Source organism: Stigmatopora nigra, chromosome 14 (assembly GCF_051989575.1).
Source record: "Stigmatopora nigra isolate UIUO_SnigA chromosome 14, RoL_Snig_1.1, whole genome shotgun sequence".
Taxonomy (NCBI): Eukaryota; Metazoa; Chordata; class Actinopteri; order Syngnathiformes; family Syngnathidae; genus Stigmatopora; species Stigmatopora nigra.
This window is the reverse complement of record NC_135521.1, coordinates 3,408,791-3,430,834: the sequence shown is the minus strand read 5'-3', so window position 1 is coordinate 3,430,834 and position 22,044 is coordinate 3,408,791. Positions and strand designations below refer to the sequence as shown.

Here is a 22,044-nt window from a genome sequence, read left to right as displayed (position 1 = left end):
TTGATACAGGGTTGTATATACAAGTTTACTCTTTAACCCAGTGGTTCTCAACCACAGTTCCGTGAACCGGTACCGGTCTGCAAGCTACCTATTGCCGGTCCGTCAGAGTAAAATAATATTGATGATCGTAATAATAATTATATAATTTTGATGATAATAATAATGATAGGGATCATGGTCATATTAATGATATTAATAATTATGATAATAATGATAATAATTATAATAATGATAAGAATAATAATGATAATTATAATGGCCAAATTGGTGATGAGTTGATCTGTAGCTCAGTAGTCAGCACACTCGACTATGTACAAATGTAAAAAAAAAAAATGGTCAGCACGTCGGCCTCACAGTTTTGGGATTGAGCCTTCGATCCCTTGCATGTTCTCCCGGACTTCTCCAGGTACCCCAGTGTCCCAAAAACATGCATGCTAGGCTGGTTGAGCACTTTAAATTGCCCCTAGGTATGGGGGTGAGTGTGAATGGTTGTCCGTCTTCTGTGCATAATTTGTTTTTCATCCACATTTAAAAAATGTACAACATACAAAGAAATACGACAAAAAGGCATGACTCCAGAAGTTTTGTATTTACAATAAGACATAGGATAAGGCTACTGTAAAATGTCCAAGTAGTAACAAAATAATCACATCAACAGTGGATGCAAAAAAAGTTGTGATGAAAGAAAATGTTTACTTTTAAATTGTTCACCAGTAGAACATAATTTACAAACAATCCATAGCAATTGAAATTCTAAAAAATGTGACCCTTCATGCATCAGGATTGCAGCTCCTTTTGGTGCGTGGGATACTGTATGCAGAGATATGAATACTTAAAGCAGACAGAGAATCAAAATCAGGTTGTTTTTATAACTTTCAGTGCCATTGACAGTGAAAGATTTGCCATCATAGGACTTCATTCTTTTCATAATCTTAAATTAGCGTCACTTGCAGACATCTAATCTATTTACACTGACAGACTGAACACTCATTTAATTGCTAGATTGAACGTCAATCACCGCAAATGGCATCCAATGAGTTTACTACGGTACACAGACACATTTTTGCACAATTCGCTCTACCTATAATCTGTAACTAAATTTTATTTACATAGAATACTTAAATACTGTACAAGTTGTTCCACCATAATCAATGTGCTTTGAAACAAATGCTTATTAAATTGAAAGGGGGGAAAAATACTTTTAATGCAAAAGAAATATTTCTGAAAAAAAAAAAACCTTTGTCTAGTTCTTGCTAGGCCTCCGTGACCAAGTTGTCATCCTCGTGGCTCTTCGGTGGACGCTGCCAATTTGTATTAGTTTTTGCAAAGTGTTCAAGGCCTTTATAGCCTTGGGAGAACAGATACTTCAAGTACCGGTTCCATAACTTGGTTTGCTGCAAAACACAGTCCATTAAACAATCACGTATGTACACAGTGTTAACTTGATTTAACGGTGATTCTACATACCTGGATAGAATTGAGGTCCATGTCTCTCCTATGAGGCCAATGCTGATAATCATAAAAGCAAAAAAAAAAAAACATTGTTATCGGGAATTTCATACATGAAAGAAATGCAACCTGTTTAATCATTGAATCCATATCTTGTGCGCTTAATTGTCCAAGTGCTGTTCTTAGTATGCATTTGTCCTTGCTGGTAAGACATTTGTAGGGTACACAAGTTTATACACACGGGTGCACAATGAGAACGGCAAGGGAATGTTTCACGACTACTACTGCGACTGATAATTTTCTACACTGCTGCTTTCTATTATTTTCATTCAAACACAACGTTGTAATGCCAACGCCTCTTGCCAAGTGTTAAACCGATGTTTACGTTGCCAAAAACGGAGTCCGCATATCTTGAACTACATACATACAGTTCAAATAATGGAAATATGGTAATATAACAACTTTAATCTGATGTATATTTCCCTAATATTACTTCAATGTCTTAATATTAGGTTAAAAGTAGTCGTGTGCCAATGTCGCCAAGCCATCAGCCTGTTTTGTTTATTAAGTAAAAAATAGCATCAATCTTTTAATCGTGTAAAATCATGTTTTAAATCTTGAAATTATACCATGAAAGGGTTAATTCTCAAAATATTATAAGTTTAATCTCGTAATTTTACACTGTATGATTTTGATTTTGTAAATATGAAATAATATTCTTGTAGTTCGATATTTCTTTCTTAGGCCTTTAGTTGACTGAATGTTGAGGAAGGTTCTGGTAACTGATGATGTACATGAGCAAACATTTGATTGTCCATTAGCAGGGCGCGCTATTACTACATTTAAGTGCAATTCACATCATTTAATTTCTTTGTAATAGTTGATTCATGCAAGACAGAATATTAAAACCTAATTTTTTTGCAACATCATTTTTTGTTTTCTAACTGACTCATCCTACTGGCGCTCTCAAATATCATACAAAAGTAGAAGGCTGTACAGGAAAAAACATCATTGCTATGTAATTTGCTCTCGTTCTCTGCATTAGTGAAGGCAAAGTGTGCAGCAGTAAAAAGAGAATTTAGCACACATATAGACTAAGTGCTCAAACGATTCGCCGGCTCGGAGCGGAATGTTGGCGCTGCGACAGAATCAAAAAAAAGACTTGTGTGTATTATTAAACATGATGAAAATGATGTCTCATACTGCAGTTTTAAATAATAAAATCCTCACTTAGGTATTAGTAATGTATGTTGTATAAAAGATACATTAATACCACATGTGATTCACTTCTATTGAAGAGTCTGACATTTTTTGGGGGAAAAAGGGGTAAATCAATTTAAAAAGGTCATTGAGAAACGGTGTGTGTCCCAGGATGGACACATTTTACAGTGTTGAAAGCCTACTGTAGTTGTAGAAAGTGGAGTAGCTCTAGCTAGTCACATGACTTTCGAGAAAATCAACCTGAGTTTGAACTGTGTTGTTTATATATTTAAAGAGCAGCAATTTCAAGGAACTTACAAAACTGTCACTACACTAGGAGTGTTTTTTTGTTGTTGTTGCGAGCAATAGAAATCCAATAAAAAAAAATCTAATCTTACATTAACAGTTAAATAGTCATATCACCACAAAAAGAATAATTTGTGGTAGCCTTTGATACTTAATTCTGTAATTTAGGCTTATATAAATAAACCTGACTGAAACTGGCAACATGACTATTTCCTAAGAATAAAACTGAACTCTCACTATGTTTGTGCTTTTCTTACCTTCCGGTGAAAGTCGACTGCGTAGCCCATGAAGGCCGGGTGATGGACAAGATCGAAGCTTTTGGAGAAATCCGGGACTTTTTTGCTCTTCAACAGCCCCGCCTTCAGCTTCACGTTGACACCCTGGAGCATCTTGCCGTTCCACAGAAAGTTGACCATCTCCACTATGTAGAGGTTGAAATCGTTGAAGGTCTGGCGGCTGATACGAAAAGACTGAAGAAAGAAAAGGTTGTTTATTTACCGTGTCTCTTTGTTGTGTCGATTCATTTCCTTAACACGCAGGGCTGACTGCTTCATTTAAGAATCCATTGGCACTTTTCAAATGAAAAATAAGGCTGACTGACACGTACTTTCAAATATCAAAGCCTAGGGTTGAGCAGGAATATAAATCAACAACTTATATTCATCCACCTGCAGTGCACTAAAAAGGTCAACTAGCTTCAACAGAGAAGCGAATTCAATGTAGAACTGCAATACGGTGTTTTGATACATACTGGATTGGCCCAAATGTAAGACAATGTTTTTGCATCGAAATAAGTGTTTGTCGTCTTAAATTCGGGTCTAGAGAGTATACCAAATCACAATGCCAGATGGCACCAGATATATTTAAAGCAAATGCTGAACACTCATGGTTGTTAATAGTTATTTTGTTGTTTTATCATAGTAGATTGATTAATTCACATTTAAAAAATGGAACTCATTCATTTACAAATGTGAATGCACATTAGTTCCCATATTTAAAATGTTCAGATATTAAGATGATACAGTTTTTCCATGCAAAATGACATGCTTTTTCTCTCGAATATTCTGTTATCATTTTTTCAGATGTACTGTGGTAATGATTGTCTGTATAAAAACTGAATTTCATGCTCAAAAAGTATTTTTTCAATCTTGAGCTAATGAGGTGCAGATACTGACTGTTGAATCAAGACATCACCATATTTTAAACCTGACACTTATCATATTAAAATAATAGTGTATTTGAATATATGTGAAGACAAACTGTGAAGTGAAATTTTTCAATTGTAACATAAGTAGCTCTGCTTAGCTAAAGTTGGAAAACAATGTTTTTTGTATAGTTCGTGTAAGTATTTTGCATACCTCTGTAATTTTCTCCTGAGGTTTTGCAAATTCCAGGTTCACTTTGTATCTGCCAAAAAAAGGAGTAGGTTAATGACGTATGGTAACGAGAGGAAAGCAGTTTTCATCGTTTTGATAATAATGAGCAATTACAGTGGTACCTTGACATACGAACAGCTTTACCTACGAGATACTCGAGATACAATGAAAATGTTGATCAAATATTACGCCCTAGATACGAGAAACATTTTGAGATGTGAGAAAAGCCCGGTGGCCATGGCACTGTCTTTTTTAGCGCATCTCTTTCGTGCATAAAATATATCTACGAGCACTGGGCGGAGCTTTGCATTTTGCCCCAATGTTTTTTTACAAAAGTTGACAATCAACATTAAGCGCAAAATAATTGAAAAATACGAGGGATGTACGTGTCACCGAGCTTGCGTTGAAGTTAATTGGTAGGTAGTCTATAAAAGCTTTCAAAAATTGCAAGCAACAACATACAACGGAAGGCAGGGTTTGGATACGTATTTTGCTTACGAGCTACTCATTATCATAAATTATACATTAGCATAAAAGTGTGAAGGTCCCATCCTGTCTTATCATTCAGTAGGAAGGCGGCGCCACATTAAGACGGCTGCGAGTTCGTACTTGTACATGATGTAAGCCAGGCTGTCCACGTTGACGGGGTCGGTTGCGAGCAGCGCTGGATAGAAAACGCCGGGCGGTGGCATCACAATGAGGGGGAGCCCGTACTGTAAATACATGTCGCACACCTGGAAAACACACAAGTTCACAAATAAATGTTTGGATTTCAGCATAAATATTCTTCCAGGGAGCCGGCAGTCTATCATGTTTTTGACAGTGGAATTCCCAACATGCCATACGGTGGAATTTCTCAGTATTGTGGATATAGTATTTTCTCGCATATTAGCCACCTCTACATATAAGCCATACCCCTAAAATGACCTTAAAATGGTTTAATTTTACAAGTTCTCTCATATAATCATGGAAGATGTTTTTTTTTATTTCATTCATAAACATCAAAATATATTTTAAGCGTTTTATCAGTTTATATTTTCTCTATTTTGAAATTATTTACCCCATCGACCACATTGTTTTGCATAAAGTCGTTTCATGCAGGTCACGTCTAATTTGTGCGCATATAAGCCCTACCTTCGATTCAGTCATTATCTTGTTTTGCGACAAATACGGCGTTTATGCCAGAAAATACGTTAAATTATTTAAAGTTGGTAACAATGGGATGTTTCATTGTTGTTGTTTAATCAACCCTAATATAGTAGAAGTTATGGTTGTGTTCATAATATGTTTGTTTTAGTTATTCAGCATAAGTTTGGCTCATGTGATGACTGACGACTCTGTTTGTAGAATCACTCTTGCTAAGTCAGAATATCACATCGGATTGATTGCCAATTGTGAAACAAGGAAATTATAGTGATAGTGATTGTTCTACTGTCACATCACAAAGCATGACTGCCATTAATTTTAAAATTACCATGGCGAAATAAAATGGCAGAGAATCACTCAATGATCTGGCTTTACCGTCATGTAGAACTCCAGGACAAAGTTGAGCAGGAGCGTGTGGCTGCTTTCCACCTGCAACCCAACGGTGGCCAGGTGACCCACAAATTTTACCAACTGGAACACAGAATCCTTAAAGCCCGACAGAGTCATGAATCTGCAAACAATTCGGAAAGTATTAAAACAGCAGGCCAGAGAGTACAAAATGAAGGATCATAACATTTACATTGAGGTATGGCTGTTGACGCTGATGTCCATATCATCCTCCAGAGCATAAACCGAGTGCCAGGTTAGCCAATTTCGCAGCATGTTGTTTAGACATTCCAACAGCCCACACTGAAAAGACAGAAGATAAAAATTAGCGCTATTAAATCACACACGAAATTAGCTAGAAACAAAATGGGCCAAAAATACTCACCTTGAAAAACAAAGAAGAAGTGAAGTAGATTTGTTTAAGCGGCTCAAACAGAAGTGTTCCAATCTCTGAAAGGGGAAATTTTGATATGGAAAATATTATCAGTCATGATGTATTGATACATTTAAACTCAATATGATGCACCTCAATATTCCATGGTTCAATGCTATATACATTGTACAAAAATGTTGTTTAAAAAAAAATACTATGAAAATAAAAGTTATTTTGGTTTCATTAGCAAAGGGAAATGAGGTATAAACTATAGTAAAAAAAAACAGCTAAAAAACAACTGCGATCGCCTGTGATCTCACATTTTAGGGATTTTGGGCTGGGAATCGATATCTTCCATAGTTCATGAAATACAAAAGTAAAAAATAATTTAAAGCCAACACTGTGGGAACTATTGCTTCTAATGATTACAATTTGTTAGTTCAAAATAAGAAATGAATAACAAATCATTCTTAAATAGAAAAAAAACATGAGTATTTTCTTAAAAGAATACAGCCATAGAATTCTCAACACTGTTGGCTTCTTGGGCATTAAGACCACTTGAAAAGAAGCTAGGATGAACCAATTGGCTGCTAAGTGTCATTGCTTCATTTGGCCATCACGGCTTCCCTTGGGAGAAACACAGAGAAACCTTGCTGCCACCTTCCGTCAAAACTGTTGGTGTACACCATATTGCTACTCATTCCTCAACCCTCAACAGCATGCATTGCGGCACTAGAGATCTAAATAGGGTTCAAAGTGATTTTCTGGGCTAGTTATGCTATTAATTGATTGTTCTTTCAGTTTTTTAGCGTAACCGTGACTTTGAATGACCTTTGATTGAATGGTGTCTTATCACTTCTCATTATACTATACATATTATGAGCAGGCACTGACCCTTCCTGCCTCATGAATGTTTTACAATTCCTGGTGAATTTGATGCTGGGTCAGTAAAGTGATTTACCTTAAGTATTAATGAGCTATTGTGTGTATTTAGTGTGTGTAGTCTATATAGCGTAACAAGCAATATTATTTCGTAAATATCGCGGACAATATGCCGTATATTTTAATGAACTTACTATGGCTTGGGACCACAGATATGTTGCTTATTAGGCCGAGAATTTGTGGTCGCATGAGGAATCCGTCCCAAACAGTCAGGAATTTGTAGAGAAACATTTCAGTGCTAGTAAACCCCTCCTAGAAGAAGAAGAAGAAAGAATGTGATAACAATGAATACACAAAATAAAATCGAAAGACGATGTGAAGAAGATAACAAGCACAGAGGCTTACTTGAAGAAATTGGTTTGCCATCAGCAGCCTGCTTAAAAAGTGACACGCTTCGTCAGAATTGTGGCTGGTGCCTCCATCTCGGCAAAGCAAAAACTCTGGGAAAGGAACGTGAAAGATTTAGCATTAAAAAAGGGTGCCACATTTCAAATTCACCGCGTGTACTATTCCCGAGTTCCCCTCAAATCCATTTTAAACCTCACACTGAATGATGGCCATTAGAGTCAGAGTTCAGCTGGTGGTTAGAAATTTGGGCCTCAGAGGAATGACATGAATGACATTTGCGTCTTACCTTCTTGGAGCGCGTATCCCAACCAGAGGTTAAGACGGAGGAGGGCTGACTCTTCCTGCAGGCAGTCCAGATAGTGCAGAGCAACGCTGGTGGACAGCAGAGAGCCCATTTGAGCTGGAAGCTGGTGGGAAAATGAATTATCCGATACAATCATAATGGGACAAAAATGAAATATTCATAAACACAAAAATAAACTTTTCCCCTGATGCTCAATAAGCCTAGCAGGCCCACAGGCTTATATTGTTTCTGTTTGCAATGGCTACAGCCTACAGCTATAACTATTGAAAACCTTGATGAAGTTGGCATTGTTCTTGTAGTAGAAGGTATTGGAAAATAACAGCTTTAACTCGTGATTCTATGACTTTTCTCCTTCGCAATATTACATCAATTTCTTGATATTACGCCAAAAGCAGTATGTGCAGTACTATACATAGGTGCCCCTACTTCTCCATCCACCTTTGAACAGTACTATAATGGTTAATACAGAATTCTTTTTTAATTTTGAGTTGTTTTTTATAGTAGTATATTAATAATTTTATATATATATATATATATATATATATATATATATATATATATATATATATATATATATATATATATATATATATATATATATATATATATATATATATATATATATATATATATATATACATATATATACATATATATACAATATATATATATACATACATAATATTATTTTGAGGCAATTTTTGACTTAACATCCAAATAACATGGAAATTCAGGTTACATAACCAGCATAGGAATGGAACTCCTTTTTAGTTTGAGGACTCCCTGAATACAGAAATTAACATTTTTTTTTAAAAACGAGTTATATATTTGAATGCACGATGGCAACATCTTAAGATCCCGTTGCTCTAAATGACATTGTATTGTTTATTGAAACTGCCTTTTAAAACTTTGCCATTTTCTTAGACTTTTTAATATTGCTAATAAATATCTCAATTTTATTTTTTGTTCATTCTCTAGGAGATACCATGTAAAATGAACAATGATATTTCTGTCATTAAATATATCCCAAATTTGGCAGAGGGTCCGTTCAAGTCACATAAAAGCAGACTATTACAAGATGAAAAATCACCCAGTCTGCCATCTTTACTACTTTTCGCAAAGCGCCAATAATCTTTGACCAGCCTGTAATCCTAATAATTGAAGCCCCGAGAGATTTTATACTATCACTTTTAATGTGTGAACAGCTGCTCCCTCTTCAAACATTGCAGGCACTTAGACAGTGTAAAATGCCAAATAACAAAGAGAGGAAAAGAACACTAAAAGCACAACTGAGTAGTTTAAAGAGAAAACGATTGATTGAATAGTTATGAGTAAAGGTGATGGTCCTAATTACGGGCTAGGACAGCAAAATGGCTCACTGAATGTATAGCTCATGACAGGATGAGATACATAATTTAATTATAATTTAATTAATAGATTATTGGAACTATATATGAGGCTTTACAACTTTTACAATTAATCCCTATCAGTTTTTGGTTGTTTTTCTTCACTTTTATGACTTGTCTAAAAATCAATGACATTGTAGAAAGAGATTATCTAGGAGGGGAAAAAGTGTAATGAAACTAGTTTAATAGTTAGTTTTAAAGTAATTACAAGTCTTTGCTGTGTGTGGAGTTGGGCCCATTACAAAAACAGGATTACCGCGCCATCGTGTGGGGAGGAAAAGGTTGGCAGCCGTGTGTGTAAATTTTGGTGGTTAAACGGCAAACAAGAGATCATTAAAATACTCCAATATGTGAAACCAGTAAACAAGATACTGATGACAACCATTATGAAGTATGCTTATAAATATGCAAAGGACTAAAAAGTTAAATTTTAAAGCTTTGTCTGTGGCCTGGAGGGGAAAAAGGTAGATGGCGTGAGTTTGGCTCCCCGAAAAAGAGATCTTTAGCAAATTAAGTTTGAGCACCCCTAGTCTACGTCTATGTTATGATGGGAACGGGACACATTTAAGTAGGTTTCCATCTCACAAGGTTTACCTCAATACGATGCATGTTCTCCAAAAGCTCGGCAAAGGTCCGTAGCTGCGCCACAGGGATTAATTCCATGCGGGATGATAACTCAGTCGGAGGCTCCGTATTAACCGCGCAACTCAGTTGCGCCAGTTCCAAGTGTCGGTGTTTCTGAAGGAAAAAAAAAAATGAGTTGACAATTAAACATTTATCTGTGAAGATAATGGCATCTAGAAGAATATGGCTTCGAATGGATTCTCACACAAAGTCAATGCAAAAGTTCAAGAATATTACGAGATTATTGTCATAATATTACAAAAATTTAAGTATTAATTTCAGTTGTAATATTACATTACCACGACCTGGCATAAAGCGGAAGATGAGATGATATAAAAATATAAAATTGTAAAATTAGATTGTCATTTTGTGTCTAATTTTGACAATAAAGGTGAATCTGAAGCGGTTTAGTTTCACATTCAGAGTTTTGGCAGTGAGAAAAAAAAAAAAAATACTTTTTTGCCAATATTAGGAGTTCAGAGTAGTATTCGTAAGTAAGGGTTTTTTTTGCCAATGTGAAGGTCAGTCTGAATACGAAGGAGCAGTTGGCGACGAACTGAGCGAAATCAACAAAGACCGAAAGGTTTGAACACAATAAACCAGGGTAAAAAAACCTCCATACCCTTTTCCTCGGATTGCTCTGATCTTTAAATGTAAGGGTCACACCACCAGCAGGGTCAAGTGACGCCTGATTCTTTTTCTGGACAAGAGCTAGGGCAGATTTCCAGGGTGAGTTGTGATTCCTGAAGCCACTCTGCGACAACATAGAGCAAAACGTCAGTAATCATTATTATTATTCATCATTCTTGGTTGAATCTATTTGAATTGGGAGCACTGGCAGTGAAAAAGCTTATAGGACAATGCACTTACCCTCATTCTGGACGGAACAGACAGTGTCACAAGTTTGGGACAAAAGACTTTATAAAGGGACAGTAGGTGCAATAGGAAAGGCTGTTGTCCCTGAGAAAACATCACATAAATTCAACACATGATTAACATATATTACCTATATCGGTAGCTGAAACCTACTAAAGGGGAGTTTCTGTTCATCCTTCCAATATTCCATACCATTTATCCTCACAAAGGTTGCGGAGGGTGCTGGAGCCTATCCCAGCCAACCAACAAAGCGATATAAACGCTAGTTCATGACCAAGGTTCAGAAGATTATGAGGAACAGACTAAAGACTAAGACTTCCCGTCGTTTACTTTTACCCGTACTTATGAATGCTCGTGCGGCACCCCGCAATGGGGGACCTGAGTTCAAATCCAGGTCGGTCCACCTGTTTAAAGTTTGCATGTTCCTCTGGGCCTGCGTGGGTTTTCTCCAGGTACTCCGGTTTTCTCCCACGTTCCAAAGATATGCATGGTATGCTGATTGGACACTCTAAATTGCCCCTGGGTATGAGTGTGAACGGTTGTTTGTTTCCTTGTGCCCTGCGATTGGTTGGCCACCAATTCAGGGTGTGCCCCGCCCCTGGCCCGAAGTCAGCTGGGATAGGCTCCAGCACCCCCCGTGTGAGGATAAAGCGGTTCAGAAAATGAGATGAGTGCACCTACCAGTTTGGTTTGTAGGTCAAGTAGCTTTCGGACCCGAAAAACTCGCACTGCCAAAACAGTTTTTGAACGAAAAGAGAACGTCAGTAAACAACTCCTTTCAGGAGTCACAGTCACCGTTGGCTTACCGCTTTGCCGGCTGGTCAGAAGGTATAAAAGATGGCAGATGTAGGGACACTGAAATGGCATGAAAGCGGGTGAGCTACGAGGATTAACATTAATGATGTTGGATATATGTATACATACCAGATTTTCATCTGTGACATAGCTAAAAATGAAGCCGTAGATGGCTCTTAGTTGATCTTTAGCGTCAATCATGTCAAAAACAGTCAGCACCCACTTTATGAAAAGAACCTGCAAATGGTAAAGAGTTGGGGATGAAATATAAACTGAGGACAGAAATTCCCTATCCTCTTATTTGCAGTTAAGTTGACTCACTTGCGTACTAGTGGGAATTTTGGAGACACCCAGCCAACCTATGGCTCGAACCACGGCCTCTTGAGGCACCACTGTAGCGGGGATCAGGCATTTGAGCACTCTAGCACACAAACTTGTTCCTTAAGATAAGGTTTGGGAGGTGGGGAATATAGATGGACATATTTATTCAAACAGTATAAAAAAAATAAAATCAGCTTTGCTAGGAGAAATAAAGCCATCTATAAAACTTACCCATGCGAAGGCTCATTGTAAACTCCAGCATCACGGAGATGGCTTCAGGTGGGAGACCTTTACTATACGCCGCCATCTCCACCACAACCAGGTTCCTCTCGACGACATCATTGCCAATTAATGGAGTACCTGCCTTAACTGAAAACAACATTATTAAGTCTGACCACTTAATAGATGATTAGATGTGTCAATACGTTTGACAACTGTTGACAGGTAAAGTCAGGCTAAAAATATATAATGTTAAAACGTCTGTAGTACAGTATGTAACTATATATTACACAATTGTATAATTATTATCATTCTTTATTGATCGAAACATGGAAGTTTCAAGTGTTCCAGTAACATGTCATCATTTTGCAGTTATTTTTCTCAGGTATACGCAAACAACGTTAGAAGTTTTAAGAAGTTTTGTTTAATATAGAATATAACATGACAGATTGTCTGTCATGTTAAACAAATTCGAAGTTAGTCACGTTGCAGTGGCAAGTGACGGAAAACAACAACGAGTGACGTCACAACAAGGCGCCGTACCGTAGTGCGAATTACCTAAACTGCATGTAATCAAGGCCAAAAAAACATTGCTTCATCACCAAAACTGCAATTTATCCAAAAATAAACATTTTAAGTGGAAAAAAAGGCATACCGTCAGAGAAATATTTCACGGCTAGAACAAGCGGGTCGTCGGCCTCTTTTCTCCGTCTCGCTTGTTCAGCGAGTCTCTGACTTCTGTTTAAGCTGCGGTCAGACAAAGATTTGTCGTCTGAAGATGATTTATTCGGATCCGACGAGTCCGACAAATGTAAGATCGCTGCCATATTCTAAAATCGCGTGGACGGTCGACACTCCCCTGCGCTCCACATTTAAATTAAAAAAATTCAATTTCTCGCGCGGCCGTTTGTTCTGCAGTTGCGCAGTGGGGCACATTTGACGAGGTGCATTGTGGTTGATGTAGTGTTACGATTTCCTTACCAAAAGTAGTGCCACTAAGTGATGCAAATTCAATATTTTAAAGACCAACAAAAATGTTTTCACCACAAATGTGGGAAGCGTGAACTTTGGTATCTTTTGCCCTCAAATGCCCTAAATTGCCCCTAAATGAAGCAAAAGTAAACCAGAATTGCCCCAAAATCAACAACCATATCCCTAATTCATTATATTTCCCATTCGTTCAAACTGATGCATTTTCCCTATTTCATATGATTCCATTTTTACTGCACTTTACATTCATTTTTAAAGATTCAAAGATGTTTCCCTCATTTGAAAAAAGATAAAACAGTCAAGGTGCATGTAAAAATATTTGTATATTTAAGACAAGATACATTGAAACATTCACAGGATTTATAGTAAATATACAGCGAACTGAGGTATTTTTAATTTAGTTTCTAAAAGATGAACTGAAAAAAATCATTGCTACTCTCAAAGGTAACAATTAAAGAAGGTATTCAATTGCTCAAAAAAAAAAAATACAAAAATGAATTGAAGCAAAATAAGATTAGAGTGTATCAGTGTGGACAAACTAAGAAGTCACTATTCATAACCATTAACATAGCTTATTGATCTTTTCACCAACAAATTAATATAGTTGAGATCAAATGTTTTCACAATAGTTGAAGACTTGTACAGAACTTCTCCGCAGATTTATAGCTAAGACTGTAGTAGTAACAAAGTATTTGTGGCAGCGATACAAAGACGAGAACAATTGAGAACATAAAAACTTAGATTATCATTCCCATTATGAAATACAGCAATTTGCCTGCTGTGTTTGTGGAGATAAACTTAATAAAATAATGCACTATTAGTCAAAACTAAAACTGTCTGGTAGTGTAAACGAATGACATTAAGTGAACCGTTTTATCCGGTATTTTAAACATCATCGACCAATACAATTATAAATAAGACATTCTGTAAAGGTTTACTGGTGCAGTTACTTGAAGATCATTTCGTTCTTAGATCATGCTTTACAACAGTGTATAGCTATCAAACCAGTATGAAAAATGTCAGTGAGAAATTACAAAAGAATCTTATGAGAACAAATAAAATATAGAAATTTTGTATTTTTTTTTAAACAAGATGTAGGCCTTAACGTGAAAAACATTTCAAAACGCTGATGCAGGAGCAAATTGACTGACGTTTGTAATGCGACAAAATAAATATACTTTAAAAAAATATAAAGAATTACTTAAAACTGTTTACATTATAATATAAAATGGTCGTTTTTACTCACGTATAATTCTGGGCAATGTAAAAAAAATAATGATTCTGTTATAACGTAAAAATGATCAAGTTACAATGTAATAAGACATTAAACATGAAATCATTATTATATGTGAAACTTACCACTTTGCGAGGTAAATATCAAATTAAAACAAAAATGATTACGTTTTAAGGTGAAGCACTTGAAAATGATTATTAGAACATCAAAATTATTATTTTACAACATAATGTGTAAAAACAAGAAATCATTTCAATGTATAGAACTAAAGTTGCAGTATAATTAGTATAAAACTCCAACTTAAAAATCATCCCGGCATAACATAAAATGGCACTTGAGTTCTCCTCATGATGCAACGCAAGATCATTTGCATGAAAACGTGAAGTTTTCATCACCAGTTGTCATCAAATTTTTACAAAATTACCATGTTGGAACGTAAAGACCCCAAAAAAATATCTACCTCATAAGAGAATTACGTTATTGTCAGTTAAGGTGTAACAAAACGTGAAACCAATTGTGTTATTCCATCACGAGACTTCTTTTTCCTCGATATGATAGCCATACACTCCCTAAAGTCTTCTGCCCATAGTAAGGCGTTTATCTAATGTGCCAAGAACAAACACAAAAAAAAGGTCATTTCCACAATTCCACGTTGTCCAAATAATCCTCTAAAGTGCCAGTCTCATCCTTTTCCCACCATTCTGGAAGCAGCGCATCAGAATCTTCTTTGGCATCTTCTTGGGAGAGAGTTACAAAATGATTTTCCATCATGGTGGGTGCTTGAGTGGGCTTCTGCTGGCGTCCTTGCATTGCGGCGAGCCTCCCTCGGAGCCGCCTCCTTTCCTGCTGCCGCCTCTCCCGGGCCTGTCGCCGCTCCTGTTGCCGGGCGAACTGGAAACGCTGCAGGAAGAGATCTCGCGCGTACTCGTAGAGTTCCACGTCCCAGCGGTTGAGCTGGCGGATCCGCCGCTGTGTGTCGGTAGGGATGTCCAGGCCGGACGCCCGCGTACCGTTGAGTTGCGTGAAGGGAGCGATGAAGGCTAAGCGGAAGGTGCGTTCGAAAAGGTACTGGGTTTTACGCTGGTACTCGGTGAGGCCGTAGAAGGCCATGCCACGCAAGTTCCGCTTGGCGCTCTCCAAGAGGACACCCCAGCGCTCGTCCTCGCTCATGGACGACACGTTGTAGCAGCCCACAAGACTCAGATCGGCTAACATGCGCGTCTGCCGATTATTGGCTAAGTTGTAAGGGCAGTCGGTAAACTCCTGGAGGGTGCAGCCCGACCAATCGTCGCCCGGGTAGCAACTGGGAAGTTCGGACGACGTAGGAGAGCGGCCGTCACATACGTGCAGAGATGCCTTCCAGGTGGCGCCGCGCTGGACGTGCCGCCACTCGCTCAGGTACCGGGACACTGGGTCCCTCAGGATGGTGATGTAGTAATAGTTCCTACTGGAGTAGAAAGAAGGTCAACGTTAGTAAACAATGACAATTTTTCTAATAAAATCCAAATTAAGTCATATCTCAATTTACGAATGCCTCTAGGTATGAATTTTCCAGGTTACAAAAGTTTTTTTATATTCAAAGGAGCGCATCGAGACAAGAAAAATATCCAAGTTATGACAGTTTTGTTCGTCAACCAGCACTGCAAAAACAGGTAAGGACCAGTAGTGACTTATAAAATGGGTGTTAAATCATAAAACATTGTTGTTGATTAATGTTGTTGTTGTTTGAATTTTAAATGCTGTGTTTATTAAATGTGTGTTAATGTCTTCTTGTGCTATTACTAGGTGTGTTCATGTTTGTGTGCTATCTCTATGTTGCATCCCAGTTGCTTTCTCTCGTTCCCATAGGTTTCAACATGGGTAGATTTTGTATATGTACTTGCTATTTAATTTGTGACATTAAGAAATAAATTGCTGACCTCTTTTTCATTTTTGTGTTTCCCCCATATTTCCTACAAAATTGGGACATTTTGACCAATTTTAAAGGGTTTATTTGTGTGAGGACCATGGAATGAATTTGAGGATTTACATATAAAGTGCTGCTCTGCTTACAAAAAAAGTTCTGAACCAATGATGTTTGACTGTACCTGATTTTTTTCAATAAGCTTACCTCTGCATGCTCTTGGGTGCTTCCCGTGAGTCCATCCGCGCCGGTACACAGCGAGTCAGCTCGGTCCAATCGGCGTGGAGCCCACAACTCCAACCGGTAGAGAACCGGGAGAAAAGCCAGGTTTCCTTCTTGCCTGGCCTAAGGCAAGTACACTTTTTCTGGCCAGCGTGGCACTCGCATGGCCTCTCTAGCTGGATGTTCCGCACTAGATGTCGACCGAAGGTGGTGCCGCCAGTCTTCTGGATGTGCAGAAAAACGATGACATCATCTCCCTTGATGTTGAAGTCCACGGCACGGTTCAGGTCCACCTTGGTGAAGTTAAAGCGTGGGATGAAACGCATCAAGGCGCCATCTTCTGAAATGTACGGATCCAGTTTCTCTTGGACTTCACCATCACTTGTTTGGGAACCTGCAGCTATGTGAAACCAGGACCCCAGTTGATGGAGCATTTGGCACTCGGTCCTGCTCGGACACACGTACTGAATCATAATGACGCTGAAGATCAACGCCATGAGCAGGACCACCAGAAGCCTGTGATGGCTGCTGGACTTGTCATCCATTTTGGCACAGACCAGCAGAATAACATCACTTGCCCGAACTGATTGACCTCCAAAATTAGAGGTTTTTTTCTCCACAAGCTAGTATTTGAGACCCAATCTAGATCCCGTGTCCTGATTTTGACATGGTATCCATTTACACTCAATTTCTGAAGTGTCAAATGACTTCACAGAGTTGGATATAAACGTATCGCAGAGGTTTTCTTTAGGGAGCATGCTACGAATTATACCCTTTAAATTTAATAAAGATCCGTGCAAGAACGACCACCACAAAACAATAACATGTAGCCGATAGCGTGCTGGGTAGCTACCACTTGCTACACCCGTTCAATAAAATGCGATGTATTTCCAATTTTCGTCATATAATATCCAACAATAATTGAAAATACCACAGTGTCGTCGTCGTTCATTTTGTGCTGTTCGTTAAATCCTTAATGGAACAAATGTGGGGGAAAAAACGACTTTTTGATGGCTGCAAATCAAAAGACTTGCACTGGGAACAGACCGATTTTTGACCTTTCTTCCCGGCAGCCCTTGCGTTGATTTCGGGGAGAAATTACGTCATTGCTGTCTTAGCAAACATTTTCTTGGCTACATTATGAAAAATACATTTTGCCATAATACGGACGTTAAAAGTTGAAGACAAAATTACTTTTGGTTTTTCACACCACAATGCTGCAGCACGTACTATTGTATGTATATGTACCAACTATGCTCATGGTCGTTCTAACCGCCGAAATAGCTCAGTTGGGAGAGCGTTAGACTGAAGATCTAAAGGTCCCTGGTTCGATCCCGGGTTTCGGCATTTTGCTGAAAGTACAGGTCAAATGATGCTGGCACCCATTTTTATTGCTTTGTATGGGGTTTTTCCATGATCACATATTTGATGCTGCATTATGTCCACCACAGAAGTTATAAACTAAAAATGTAACAACTGATATGCTACCTTACTACTTGAGTTAATTTAAAAAAACAAACATAATTAATATATATCAAGGGCTGTGTGTATATTTCTGCAACCTGTGAGAAATGCATGGAGGTGTTCATGATTATAAAATCTATTTGAATGATTGATTTGTATCTAAATCTGTTATTTAAAAACATAGGTGACGTCGGTGCAGCAACGTCATTCTGAAGGGAATGGAATCAAAGATCGTTTGAATTGAAGATAAAACGCTCCATTCCGAGAATAGAAAATATAGGTCATATTTTTGTATGTTTTAATATTGTTCCACTTTATCACTGTGGTCATTGTACATCGCTATTGCTGACCAAAATAAGAAAAAATATAATAAATTTGTGATTTTGATGAAGAATTACAAATACTTCAATTTAATCTGCATCAGTGATGGGGTTATTTGGGAAGCTATGTATTATTCAAAGTTGCTAATGATATAAAGGTTAAAAGAAACATATGTTTTTAAAATCTGTACTCTTGATTGTCGGAAAAATTCAATGGGAAACCTTGTCAGAATGAAGTAAAAGTGGCATGGGAAACTAGTAGAGAGTGGGACGTCAGTCTGTTTTGCACTTTTCACGTATAGTTGTGTAATAACAGTTGGAGTTGAGCTATCATCGTCAGTAGGGTTACGCCCCTGTTCGGAAACTATCCAAACCTTCCCAAAGCGAACGTAGAGATGTGCACGATGCTGTGACCTTTTAAAACCTGTATTTGTTTTTTTTTAAACTCACCCTTCCCTGACTCGGACATGGAGCTGGACCGGCGGCTATTGCTGGCTCACTGTGCCGCTCACGCCCTCTCCATGGCGGCGGGTTTGCTGGTGGTCGTCCCCATGGCTCTCAACGGCTCTGCGTTTAAAGGCCGCTGCGCCCTCTTCTCCGCCGGCTACTGGACTAAAGAAGAAGCCGGCGAGGGGCAAGCGGGGGGCGTCGTGGCTCGCTTGGTGGTGCAGCAGTGGGGACCACCTGCAGCCTGCCAGTTTGCCACTTTTGTGGGTATTTTCACGGTGTTCTACGGAGCGGCGCAGGGCTGGCGGTGCCTCTTCTACCTCTACGGACGACATGACGAGTGAGTGTTTCACGTGTCGTGGGAAAAAAGACATCATTTGGGGATGTAAATACTATGTCATCTCATTTTCTGAAACGCTTTATCCTCACTAGGTTCGCATGGGGTGCTGGAGCCGGGAATTACTGGCCAGCCAATCACCGGGCAACCATGCACGGTTACACTCATACCTAGGACCAATTTAGAGTGTCCAATCAGCCTACCATGCATGCCTTTGAAATAACCAGAGTACCCAGAGAAATCCCACGCAGGCCCGGGGGAACAAGCAAACTCCACACAGAATGTTGATTCATACTCAATAGTTTAACATTTCAGTATTTTGCATATTTTTGCGAGTGTTTTTTTAATAGGCATGTTATAATTTGCCAAAATGTTGATATTCATTCATTCGTTTTCTGAACGTCTTTATCCTCATTAGGGTGGTGGGGGTGCTAAAACAAAAACATCCATAAAAAAATAATTGTGGCATATTGTATCTTTTTTACACAGCACTTTGTTTTCATCTTTTCTGACGGTGCTGGTGAGTGTGTGTATGCTCTTCCTGTCGGCTGGCTCCAGCGTCATCTTGTCTTTGGGGCTTGCCTCCTGGTGTGACACGGTGACCGACAACAACACCCAATCATTCAGGTGGTTTTCCCTCTCACTCTGTGATTGCGAATGTCGAAAAACTACGCTCTATATAAATGCTTTGGGATTTTTTTTTTCTCTTTACAGCTGTCCCGCGTCTATGTCGGTTCCGCTTTATCTGGACGTGGACACCTCGTCCTTCTACACAGAACTCAGTCTAGCAAAGGTGAGGACTAAAATTTGCTACATGTAAGCCCTTATTCAATCTCAAAACTTGGTGTTGTTGGATAAAGAAAGAGTTGCATTTAGATAAAAACTGAAGACAACCCAAGTAATGGCATGCTAAGCAAAGTCAATGAATGAAACAACCACGCATGTTACTAGTTATCCTATAAAAAAAAAACACATAAATTAGCTCATTTGCAGTGTAAACTACACGGTTCAATGCAGAGAATAAAATAACTTAAAAAAATACCCCTATTTATCGGAATGAGGTCATTTTGTGTTCTAAATTCTGAGATTTCTTCATTGTGACCTACTTTTAATTTGCTAATCCATAAATGACTCACAGTGGATTAGTCTAGATTTGAATGCATCTTGTCTTTATGCGCAGGCGTCTCTGTGGTTTGTGACAGTCTTGTGGTTGCTGCAATCCATGCTGGCCTTCATGCGACTCTACCACTCGCACACTGGGCCATGCCTCTTGCGGGAAAAAGAGCTTCTTCTGAGGGAAACCCTTTCCGAAGGGTCCCCATCCCCGCCACCTTTTCCAGAAACTCTGACCATAATGGTCTAGTCGTTGAAAGAAGATGTTTTTTTTATTTTTTTTTATTTTTACTGGGTTTATTTTTGTGTTTACTTATGAACAGTAATGGTCTTCCTTACAAATGTACCTGATGTTGACCACTTGTGGAGGCCAGTTTGTTTCTGTTTATCATTATTTTTTGTTGTTACAGCAACATTAAGATGTCACTTTGCATGTATTTGCCAGATGCAATTAAAGCATTGTGGTGGCATCACAAAAAATCCAATTAGGGGTTTATGATGAGACGAAAAATAGTGGGGCATCAATCACTTAGGAACTTGGTATTCTTTTATGGTTTGATATGCTTTGGTTTTATTTAATGCTGTAAAGTACATATAAATTACACAAAACTATTTGGAATTAATAATGCAACTGAATCGCTCTAGTTCAGGGGAGTGCAATTTTTTTTCTTTGAGAGTTGCTTTAAAAGGAAAATCCATAGAAACACAAGGCAACTTGAAATATTTTTTTTTGTTTTAGTTCAAGTGAGACATCCAACCATTTTGACTGAGAGGGCTGTCAGCTTTCGATTGCTTTAAATGGCAGTTAGACTTGATGAAGATGAAATGGATTTGATGTCTATAAGTATCAATCAGTGCAGGTAAATGAGTTAAGAGCAACAAACAACAAAATCATCTAAAGACATAAGAATATTCCATACTTATATTAATTGTACTGAAACAAACTTTGGAGAAGATTATTTATGCAAAACAAAATAATAAAAGTTCACAGTTTTCTACATTTGTTTCAATATGTTGTCAGATTGTCATTTCAGCTAATGGATAATTGCTGTTTAAGTGACTCGCTACATCTAATGTTAAATACGACATGTGCAATATAATTGGAGTAAGATTCTAGTGTGGGTCATATTTACTGATATCTTATTTACTGATATCTTGATTATTTGCAGCGGGACAATAAAAACTGAGCAGCGGCCCATAGTTAACCCCTCCTTCAGGTATTTTCTTACGTTAGTTGGCCACTTACTGTCAGATTTTCTGGGGATAATCTAGGGTTGCCATAAATGATTATTTTGGCACTCAACTAATCACCAATTATTAGTTAATTTACCAAGTGTAAAGCCATATGTGTCCAAATGTTGTCATAACTGACTATAATTGGGGAAAACAGGCCATTTTCAGAGACCTGTGCAAAGGCCATGCTATACTACCTCATTCATTCTCATCTATAATCCTTATAAAGCGGGATTTATGGGTGTGTATGTGTGTGTATGTTAAGATTCTCTCGCTACGTTTGTCCAATCCGTGCAACGTAGAGACTTGAAATTTATGGTAGCCAGAAATGGCTGTCCTAATAGAGGAGTGATTGATTTTTTTCAATCTTTTTTTTGTTAAACACATATTTTTCAAAAGATTTTTTTTAATGGCTTAACAATTGTCTTTTGGTTTTAAACAAGCAGGTGGGATCGGCAATGCTCATTTTAGAAAAAAACTTAAAATTGTAAAGGCGTATAAAAATATACAAAAGTATGACTAATATTAACTTTTACTCACGTCATTCAACGTACACATGTAAAACATTCTCTTGTGAAAACACAAATGCAAATTAAATCTAAGGCGGTGTTATAACAAACTATGAAGAACCAAGAACGCAATGTACTGACCTTTCTCTCTAAAATATTGTCTCCTTTCACAGTAACCATGGCTTCAAACTTTCACCGTT

The 22,044-nt window shown here is 38.0% G+C and overlaps 3 protein-coding genes and 1 non-coding gene across 4 annotated transcripts; 2 read left to right on the top strand and 2 right to left on the bottom strand.

The window, feature by feature from the left end:
- Positions 1-598: 598 nt before the first annotated feature.
- cenpi (centromere protein I) lies at positions 599-13,132 on the bottom strand. Its single transcript, XM_077732849.1, has 20 exons — positions 12,728-13,132; positions 12,085-12,222; positions 11,854-11,972; positions 11,662-11,769; positions 11,544-11,592; positions 11,419-11,465; positions 10,732-10,821; positions 10,484-10,615; positions 9,832-9,975; positions 7,814-7,934; positions 7,525-7,619; positions 7,314-7,431; positions 6,250-6,314; positions 6,058-6,167; positions 5,853-5,988; positions 4,941-5,065; positions 4,314-4,362; positions 3,213-3,425; positions 1,468-1,509; positions 599-1,394 (listed from the first exon to the last, which is right to left on the bottom strand). Exons 1-20 carry the CDS (start codon positions 12,897-12,899, stop codon positions 1,254-1,256), a joined length of 2,214 nt encoding a protein of 737 aa, XP_077588975.1. The 5' UTR covers positions 12,900-13,132; the 3' UTR covers positions 599-1,253.
- Positions 13,133-13,366: 234 nt separating this feature from the next.
- hs6st2 (heparan sulfate 6-O-sulfotransferase 2) lies at positions 13,367-17,687 on the bottom strand. Its single transcript, XM_077732979.1, has 2 exons — positions 16,407-17,687; positions 13,367-15,743 (listed from the first exon to the last, which is right to left on the bottom strand). The coding sequence occupies exons 1-2, from the start codon at positions 16,964-16,966 to the stop codon at positions 14,930-14,932; spliced, it is 1,374 nt and encodes a 457-aa protein (XP_077589105.1). The 5' UTR covers positions 16,967-17,687; the 3' UTR covers positions 13,367-14,929.
- Positions 17,688-17,695: 8 nt separating this feature from the next.
- On the top strand, positions 17,696-17,768 carry trnaf-gaa (transfer RNA phenylalanine (anticodon GAA)). The gene has a single exon. It is a non-coding gene; the product is annotated as a tRNA-Phe (tRNA).
- A 729-nt stretch (positions 17,769-18,497) lies between these two features.
- On the top strand, positions 18,498-21,112 carry LOC144207488 (transmembrane protein 179). Its single transcript, XM_077732980.1, has 4 exons — positions 18,498-18,992; positions 19,479-19,616; positions 19,704-19,782; positions 20,170-21,112. The coding sequence occupies exons 1-4, from the start codon at positions 18,673-18,675 to the stop codon at positions 20,350-20,352; spliced, it is 720 nt and encodes a 239-aa protein (XP_077589106.1). The 5' UTR covers positions 18,498-18,672; the 3' UTR covers positions 20,353-21,112.
- Positions 21,113-22,044: the final 932 nt, after the last annotated feature.

Coding starts and splice junctions, on each gene's coding strand:
- hs6st2 (XM_077732979.1), bottom strand. CDS start 16,966: ATGGATGACAAGTCCAGCAGCCATCACAGGCTTCTGGTGGTCCTGCTC. Junction 15,744..16,406: donor GCACCCAAGAGCATGCAGAG/GTAAGCTTATTG, acceptor TTTCTACTCCAG/TAGGAACTATTACTACATCA.
- LOC144207488 (XM_077732980.1), top strand. CDS start 18,673: ATGGAGCTGGACCGGCGGCTATTGCTGGCTCACTGTGCCGCTCACGCC. Junction 18,993..19,478: donor CTCTACGGACGACATGACGA/GTGAGTGTTTCA, acceptor TTTTTTACACAG/CACTTTGTTTTCATCTTTTC. Junction 19,783..20,169: donor CAGAACTCAGTCTAGCAAAG/GTGAGGACTAAA, acceptor CTTTATGCGCAG/GCGTCTCTGTGGTTTGTGAC.
- cenpi (XM_077732849.1), bottom strand. CDS start 12,899: ATGGCAGCGATCTTACATTTGTCGGACTCGTCGGATCCGAATAAATCA. Junction 6,168..6,249: donor CTTCTTCTTTGTTTTTCAAG/GTGAGTATTTTT, acceptor CTGTCTTTTCAG/TGTGGGCTGTTGGAATGTCT. Junction 1,510..3,212: donor CAGTCGACTTTCACCGGAAG/GTAAGAAAAGCA, acceptor TATGATTATCAG/CATTGGCCTCATAGGAGAGA.